This window comes from Cetorhinus maximus, chromosome 10 (genome assembly GCF_964194155.1).
Source record: "Cetorhinus maximus chromosome 10, sCetMax3.hap1.1, whole genome shotgun sequence".
Taxonomy (NCBI): domain Eukaryota; kingdom Metazoa; phylum Chordata; class Chondrichthyes; order Lamniformes; family Cetorhinidae; genus Cetorhinus; species Cetorhinus maximus.
In genome coordinates, this window is record NC_135888.1 from 156,549 (window position 1) to 165,926 (window position 9,378).

The 9,378-nt window shown below is 48.6% G+C and overlaps 1 protein-coding gene across 1 annotated transcript in view; it reads left to right on the forward strand.

Moving 5' to 3' along the window:
- The window catches only part of LOC144686117 (regulator of G-protein signaling 3-like), a 39,220-nt gene extending 32,179 nt beyond the window's left edge, over positions 1 to 7,041 (forward strand). Inside the window, exon 5 of the mRNA XM_078551259.1 lies at positions 6,957 to 7,041. Coding sequence (XP_078407385.1) covers positions 6,957 to 7,041 — 85 coding nt within the window. The remainder of the gene's footprint in view (positions 1 to 6,956) is intronic.
- The last annotated feature ends 2,337 nt before the right edge of the window (positions 7,042 to 9,378 follow it).

The following is a 9,378-nucleotide window of genomic DNA, read 5'->3' on the forward strand; positions in this document are numbered from 1 at the left end:
TCTGAATTTTCTACATTCAGCCTGATTCTCACTTGTATTATCATCCTGGTATCTGTCATACACCTCTCTTGGCCCATGGAATGCAGTAGTGTATCTGTACCTCTATTGTTTCTTAACTCTAAAGCAATAGATTCTGGCCTTGACTCCACTGGGATATTCTCGATCTCCAGCACTGTAATATTCTCCTTAATCAATACTGGCACCCCTCCTCCTTTGTTTCCCTCCCTATCTTTCCTTGTATCCAGGAATATCTAATATCCTGTACTGCCTATTTTCGAGCCACATCTCTTATCGCCACAACATGGGATCCCCTAACACTATTGGCTTCCCCAATCTTCCTCCTGCTCCCTGTAGTTTATCTATTCTGATAACGGCATTAAACCTTTTGTGGCACTGAGCTGCCATGGATGGAATACAGTTTCTTGCTGCTGAATAGAATTGTGGAAAGATTGAAAAGCGCAACTCCTACCCTCCAATGAGAGATGGTTGAGTTGATACTACCATGGTCATCTGCAGCTATTGCTGTGCCACTCTCTTTGTGGGACTGTTTCACTATGCAAAGCAGTGCCTTTCATTTCTAGCTGGCTTCATTTGGCAAGATTTATTGTCAGGAAGATATAATTTTCATAATGTTATTGGAATTTATTGTAAAATAGTTGTGTGCGTGACTTAATTGGATTAAGGGCAGCTGGTCTGAAGGCTTTAATGTAAACATGGTAAACATGGGGGATGTTTAGAATGTAAGATTTAAAAGGACATTTGCATTTTTAAATAAATGAGACTACATTGTTTTCAAAGGAGAGGTGAAATGTGCCACCTAGCCAGGTGAAGTTCAGGAACAGTGTGTTTATTTTTCCCAAAGATTACTGGTAAAATGGGTACTATGTTAAATTTTTATGATCAGGAAGGTAAAGTCCAAAGAAATAGTGAAACAATGGGAACTTGCATTCAAGGGGGAAAATATGTATAAAGGAGAGAAGGCTGTGCATAAGGGAAGGCAGTCTAAGATTCAACAGATGTGAAACGCCTTCAGCCTGTATGTACCAAACTGCTGCCTCCAGGGACTGAAGTTAAGAGAACTCACTTTGAATCCGGGCATCGTTCAGGGCATCGTTTACTTTGCCTGGGTCTTTTAAAATATATGGGCTGAATTTTCCCAGAATTGTACTAAGTGCGGTAGTGGGTCGGTAAAATGGAGTCCTACCCCCCGATGAAAATGATGGGTTTTCACACTGTATCTTCCCTAGCCTGCCTCATTATATATTCACTCCTGCGAAACACGCTGTTTCCAAGGCAGTTGGGCTCTCGTTCGCCTGCTTGCCATCGCCCCGCTGTTGAATCACGCCAGCCACCATCTTTAAAAGGCAGCTGCCAACAAAGTGCTTAATGCCACCAGCTCACCACTGCTGCCCGGGAGACAAGGTCAGCAAAGGCAAAAAGACTGTAGCCCCCCCCCACCCCCGTTTCAACGACAGGTCCCTTGAGTGATTGCTGGATGCCGTGGAGACCGCCGGGATGTGCTGTACCCTCGCTCTGGCCACAGGATGGTCAGCAACATCACCAACCCGGCTTGGCAGGATGTGGTCATGGTGGTCGGTGCAAATGCCCTGCAGAGGAGGAAGACCAACCAGTGCTGCAAAAGGATGAATGATCTCCTCCGTTCCGCCAGGGTAACTCACTCCTTTCATCACTCCCAACTCACAAACCCACCACACACCCACAGGGCCCTCACTCTCTCCCACTGCAAGGGACATCACCATTCACTCTCTCACACTCACCGTCATTGTCCTCATCCCGTCCATAGGACCATTCACCACCCACACAGGCCAGGCAAACTTATCATCTGGCCTGGCAGTGGTCCTGATACACTCTCCCCTATTTCTATCCAGGACAAACTGGCTCACAACAGGAGGGGAAGGTTGCAGACAAGTGGAGGGATGCCGGAATTCAAAGTTCTGACAGACTTTGAAAACAGAGCCATCCAGCTGGCCAGCGATGACCGGGACCGGTCCTGTGCTGACGGTGAGGTCGGCGCTGATCTACCAAGTGAGGATCCAGCAGTGCAACATCCATCAGACAACCATACTGTGAGTGATGTGCCCTCTTTCACAGGCCACTGCCATGCACTAATTATCTCCCCTTGCTTTCACAGGCACATCTGGGAAGCAGCTGACGGAGTCTATGACCCAGAGCCTCCGAGCAAGCTCTGAAGAAAACTCTGAAGAGGAATCTGAAGTCCCATCACAGTGCTCACCCACACCCTCCACCAGCACAGAGACACACACCTCGGTGGGACCTAGCTTTAGAGTAGCCTCAGGATCACAATCTGGAGAGCACATCACACTGTCTGATCCACATCAGGCGGAGGCAGAGACCTCTCAGGTCCCCAGCACTCGGAGGATGGCTGGAGGCCAGAATGTTGCTGAGTCCAAGCCAGATGAGGAGCCTCTGGACTCGGTCATGTCACAGCTGCTGGAGCTGCAAAGGCAAGCTCGGGAACATCAGGAAGGGATGTCCGCTGCACTCCTCAGATTGCAAGGCACAATGGAGGAGCCCGTCTGCCTTCAGGCTGAGATGATAGCGCCAGCATTGCGTTGCACCCAGGTTGGCGGCCACCAGGGAGACCTTGGTCCAGGACGTCACTCCTGCACTGCTGCGCGGGCTTAACTCCATCACTGATGCCATAGTTGGCCTCTAACAGTGTGTACGCAAGAGGGATGCTGGGCAGCTAGATCTCACTCCAGCTTCCCCTTCCGCTTACAGAGTCAGCCAGGGTCCCTCAGGCACCCATAGGGAGGAGGATCAGCAGGTACCCACTCTGGGACCATCCACCCAGGTGACTCTGGGAGTGTCCGGCCCATCTGAATCCCCTCTTGCTGTGACCCCAGCAGCTCCAGCTCCACAGGCCGAGGAGGGTGTCACTGCCACACAGCAGGACCCCGAAAGCAGGCCGGGACCCTCCAAGTCTTGGCCCTTCAAAGGACGCCTGCCAAGGTCACCACAGACAGGGTGTCACAGTCAGCAGGCTGCCCCCACCTCCACTGTGGATGTCCAGGGAGCATCAAGACGTAGTGGCAGGGTTAGGAAAGTGAGGAGAATTAGTTGCACAGCCTGGGCCTGGGTGTTAATCACTTGTACATAATGTTCACTCCCAAATAAACTCCAAAGAAAGTATCCCTGCCTGTGGCTCCTTGTTCTGATGAGCAGTGTTCTTGTCACTCAGATGTGAAACCTTTCTGCACAAGATAAAGGCAGGCGTCTCAGTCCAGGGCCTCTTCCCTGTGTCTATGCAGCCTTCAGACCAAAGTGATGGTCCAGCCTCACACTGCCTGGACACATTACTGATGCCTGCACCTTGATGGTGCTGGTCATTGCTGCCAGAATGTAGCGGGCAGGCACCACAGAGTTCCCTCATTCTCTCTGTGTGCTCTCAGCACCTTTAAGGTGGGGCTGGCCCCCATCACACCAACATCTGCGACCAGTGATGCTGTGCACCAGCTCCTGAAGGGCTGAGGTGCTGAAGGTGGACACAGCATCAGATACGTCTAAAGTTTCATGGCTGTGTCTCTGAGATGGCCCTGATCATGGAGCACAAGCGAGCTGCCCTCAGCCAGACAGGAGTCAGACACTGTCAGAGACCATGTGAAGATTTATGGAGGGTCCTCACTGCATGTCATCCTCATCCTCCTGTGATCGAGCGACTATTAGGGCTTCCACTGCGTCTCCATGACAGGAGTATTCTCACAGAGGGTATTGGCGCTTCCATAAGCCAGACTGGAGTCAAACGTTTGCAACTGTGATGTGAGGATCGATGGGGACACCTCACTTCATGTCATCATCATCCTCCACAAATATGGCAGCTATGAGGGCCTCCCGAGCCCGTTTGCCTCGTCTGGTCAGTGCGAGAGCCTCAATTTCATTGTCATCACCACCGAGGACCCCCCTCGCCCACATCCCCATCAGCATCATCCTCATCAGAGGAGACCTCCAGCTCCTCCATCTCCTCCTCAGCCAGCTCCTCTCCCCGTTGCAGCGCCAGGTTGTAAAGGGTGCAGCGGGCGATGATGATGTGTGACACCCTCTGTGGACTGTATTGCAGGGCTCCACCAGACTGGTCCAGGCACCAGAACCACATCTTCAGCATCCCGATGGTCTGCTCCACCAAGTTGTGAGCTGCTGAATGAGCTTCATTATAGCGTCGCTCTGCTGCAGTCTGAGGCCGCTGCACGGGTGTCATCAGCCACGGCCTCTGTGGGTAGCCCTTGTCCCTGAGGAGCCAACCCTGCAGCCTCTGTGGGCCCTGGGAGACTGCAGGGATCTGTGAGTGACTCAGGATATAGGCATCGCGCACACTCCCTGGAAACCGTGCACATACCTGCAGGATGTGTTTCTGATGGTCGCACACCAGCTGCACGTTCAGTGAGTGGAAGCCCTTGCGGTTGATGAAGTTCACTGAGTGTAGCGATGGAGACCTGAGCACCACATGAGTGCAGTCAATCGCACTCTGCATCTGTGGGAAACCCGAGATCAGGGCGATTCCAATGGCCCTGGCATCCTGGCTGTCCCAGTCCCAGGCGAAATGCACAAAGTTGTGGCCATAGAGAAGACGGCATCCGTGACCTCATGGATGCATTTGTAGGTGGAAGCTTGTGAAATCCCAGAGGTCACCTGTGGAGCCCTGAAAGGAGCCATTGGCGTAGGAGTTGGCTGCCACAGTCACTTTCACAGCCTCTGGTAGTGAATGCCCTCCATGTCCCCTTGGCGCCAAGTCCTGCAGTAAGTGGCAGATGTGAGCCACCAGGTCCCTAGACATGTGCAGCCGTCGGAGACACTGGTTCTCCGTTATCTACAGGAATGGCAGGCGGTGTCTATAGACCCTGGGGTGTCGCTAGGCGCCGACCAGCCACGGCTCACTGTTGCTCTCGCGTGTGTGGGAGCCCCTGCTGTCCCTTCTTCATGAGGTTGCTGCTCCTGCCTTTGCGCAGCCAGGAGCCTCAGTCACTCTCTTCTCTGTCTTCTACAGTCTCTGTAGACCATCAGGCACACAGCTAGGTCACCAGGATCCATGATCTTGATGTGGTCCTCCTGCAGCATGAAAGAGAGAGAGAGAGAGAGAGAGAGACGTGGTTATCGTGGCTGTTCTTAGCACCTTTCCCGGCCCAGTGTGACCGCCCCTTAATGCTTCCCGGAGAGCGCTGGTCACCCCTCGGATGGCCAGAGGTGAGTGCGCTGCATGGCTGTCCTGTCAACCTGCGATATGGGGGACACTGGTCCAAACCAGGATAGTGAGATTGTGAGGGGCTGTGAGCCTCCAGCAGTGACTGTTACATGGCCAGTGTTAGTGAGGAGATTGTACAACGTGTGCAGTCCATCTGCTCCGCTGTCCAATAAAGTGGTGGCGGACTCAAAGTCTGTGCTGGGGGTGTTGGTGTGGGAGGGGGGGGGTGGGTGTTGGGGGGTTGGGGGGGTGGTTTGGGGGGTGTGGGGGGCTGGCGGTGGGGTAAGGTATTGAGCGCTTGGTGGGTCTTTGGTGCCTCCGTGTTCCTTGTATGGGTGAGCAGACTCGGAGCCTGACCCCAATCACATCACTGTGACAGCACCTGACCTGTCTTAGTTACAGAGACATGGTCAGTTTATACAGGTGTCCCTAATGTGTGGCCCCTTCCCTCGCTGACCCTGCCCCCCCCACCTCGATTACCTGTGTGTGGGATGCAGGGCAGGGCCGCACTTGGTCCCCCCACCCCCAGCAGTCACCTCTGAGGCTGGCCTGCCCTTGCCCCCGGACACCATACCCCCCCCACCCTCAGCACTCGCCTCCAGGGCCAGGCATCAGTTGCCTCCACCCTCCCCCGGCACCTCTGAGGCCTGTAAAGAACAGGCCAAGCTGTGGAGAAGCTGCAGCTCACTTACCTCAGTTCCCCCAAAGTGAAGCTGCCAAGTGCACGTCGCCTGCAGCTGTTGTGAAACACGTCGGCGTGTTTTCCCACCAACATGGACGGATAATACGGCGGGGTGCCGAGACCCTGGCGGGATGGCCTTGTATTGCTAATGTATTACAATCAGCCCCCCACCTACCGAAGGCAGAAAACATGGCCGGCCGTTGGCAGGCTGAGCGGAAGATCGCAACCTCCCTTTACGCCGCCGTGAAGCACGTCAGGCCATGTTTTCCACACACGCCACCCTATCACGCCCACTGCCAGCGGGGTCGGAAAATGCCGCCTTATGTGTTTTACTGTTGCCTTAACGAAGATGTAACTGGGAATCAGGTTAACTAGGGGATTTATAAATTATTGTAATGGTAATTTGTAGACATATGTATGTGCTTACAATCTTTTCTTTTATTAATATATGTTTAATTTAATTTTATAAAATCCTCTTAAGTCTGGGTGGTCTTATTACTGAATTCAAAGCCCGCATCTCAAAACATACAAATTAAAAATTAGTCGTGACAGTTATTTCAAGTTTCCCTTTGGGATTTGAACAGCTCCACGTTTACCATCTGCTATGTCATATACATCTTCAGCCTTAAGCCTGTGGACTTATGTAGCCTCCTGTCAGAGCACAAAGACATTCTTCAAGTAAACAAAATTTATTTTTGTGGCTGTGAATCAATTTTAGGTTGGTTCTAGACTACCAAGTGACAAATTAAAAGTAACTGCTTTTCCTAATGCCAGAATCCCTGTTTCCATTATGTTAGTTATGCTGACCACAGAAGTGAGAGTCAGCCTACTTGTTGCTGGCAGACCAGAATACTTTTTTGTTGTAATTTGCTAAATTTTATGAAAGTACATTTCAAATTTTTTACTTAATCATGTGCTGAATTAAAGTGAGGCAGAGAATAGTTGTACATATGGAAACAAAGCTCAAAAGACTGCTTTACTTCCTTAAAATGTTTCACAATTAATGCTTCACTAATAATTTATGTAACTGACAGAATTTCCTTTACTTATTTACAGATGCACTGAGCTACTTGGATGTATGAGCTTTGGAGTAAAGTCACTGCTTGCATTGGATAAGGCAAGTAATTTAGTACGAAATTAGATATGTCCATTTCACTTTAGATTTTCTGTAAGTTCAACAACAAATGAAAAGCCTCATGAAGCCTGACATTACCACCCTGTGTAAATTAAAAATAACTGATGTTTATTCAAAGATAAATGGCAGAATTGAGACAGGATTTTCCTTTGTCTTTCTGCTGATTCAGGCTGATGTGCAAAATAGGTTGTAGACTCATGACACTCGATCCCTTCCTGTTTTCATGTTTGTCATACATTGTGCCATAAGATTATAAGACATATGAGCCACAGTAGGCTATTCCACCCATCGCACCTGCTCTGCCATTCAAATGGCCACTCACCCTTTTTATCCCTCTCTCTATCTGGTCTGAAAACCCTGTAACCAGCATTGAGCAGCTGCCCAACATTAGTAGGCAATGGGAAATGCATAAAGGAACTTTAAATGCCTGCACCTGGAACTAAATGAAGTGCACTCAGCATTCCCTTATTGTTGGAATTTAGCAGCAGTCATGCTGCTGGCTGGGGAGGTGGTTTGTCATTTTAAGCTATTGCACCAACAGTTAATGGCTGCTTTCACCTCTCTGCCTTCTGCAGCTGTGGTGAACTGCCAAGCATAGGTATGTGCTTACCTACTGCAAGCTGGTTTAAAAAACATTACTCCAATATCATTTGGGTGGACATAGTTCTCTTCCTGTAATATTTTGGGTGTCATTGGATTGCTACTGGAGAGGAAATGCTTTGCAATAGTTTCTCTTGTTCCTGAATACATAAGGAATTCTAACATGTTGAAGCAAAAATAACAGTTAGCTTTTGGCTGATGCGAAAGGAGTGTAGATCAGAAAAACTGTGGGAGAAGATGAATCCTATGAAATTATTCACATTAGCAATGTTTGTGACTGTGCCCTGTAAGGAACCTTATGCTGATAGAATATTTGGTGCTTGATTCCTGACAAGTTTCATAGCTGACATGGGAATCAATGTGATATGGTAACATGTCCACAGTGAAATGGAAGAAAATGAGCATGCTTGTGCACTTACTAAGATTTATAGTTGGCAAAAATCCATGTGTGATAATGTACCTTTTTCACTGCTGAGCAAAAACAAACTTTCATAGATCAAAAAAATTGTTCCTAACCTGCTCCAATGAGAATGCATTTACATCCTCTATAACATCCCATTATGGTGCTGTAGCCGTACTCTTGTAAAGTGGACCTCCCTTATGTATGGAGTCCCCCTCTGCCCCTTTGCTGCAGGACCTCCTGCATCAGGATTTCAAAACTCTGGTCATTAAATGGGACTTTTCAGCACCCAATGCACTCTTTATTTGAGATTGTTTCTCTCACTCTTGTCAAAAGACAGAAAATTTGAGTGCATTGTCAGTTATAATTAGATTATTTTTGGACTTTATCTAGACCAAAATCAATTTAGAGTTAGGCCACTTGGGATCATAGTTAATTGATCAGAAAATGATGAACCATCTTTGCAGAAGAAGTGGAAGGTTCAGAGTTCAAGACATTTTCAAATGTATCAATGTACATGTCATTTTTGCGTGAAAAAATTGATTTTTCTCCAGTAGCTGATTTCTTAGGGCTGGTGCTGATTTGGGTTTCATGTGGAATGTGAATCCAAAATTACAGGATTTGCTTCAACATGCTAAATAAAGCCCAAAGCAGCAACAGCAGCAGTCACGTTTCTAGTGTGACCCATTATCATTACAGCTGCTAACCACCACTTGATGGCAAGTTTACTATTACGTTAATGGATGAAAGTGGATTCAAATTAAATTAGAGGAACAAATAGGGACACTAAAGCAGGCAATCTCATTATTACAATTTTAATTCCTTATCTAAATTGAATCTTTTTTTTGTTTTCCCGTCCTCTGAAAAGTGGTAGCTGTGGCACATTTTGACCAATATCAGCAGGTCCTCGGGGACATTTCCCAAATGCCTCCCTCATGTAGTGTTTGAACTGACATTGGCTGATTTTTTTTTAACAATGGTAGCCATCACCATTGGGCATGATCTTTAGCTTTACTTGACCTTCATACATGTACAGTTCCAGCACCCGTTGGTGGGCATCACTCTCTATGGGAACCTTAGCCTAAGTTTTTACCCTTGCTTTCTTTCTGCCCCTCCACCCTGGTAAAGAGAGGACATGACAAACGCTCACCCCAGATAATACTGTAAAAGTTCTTTATGAGAAATGCCCTTTTTACAGTGGTTTTTGCTGCTGCTTTCCATTCTAGAACCATAGAACACTACAGCACAGAAAACAGGCCATTCGGCCCTTCTAGTCTGTGCCGAAATATTATTCCGCTAGTCCCATTGACCTGCACCTAGTCCAAGCTATCCAACTTCCTGTG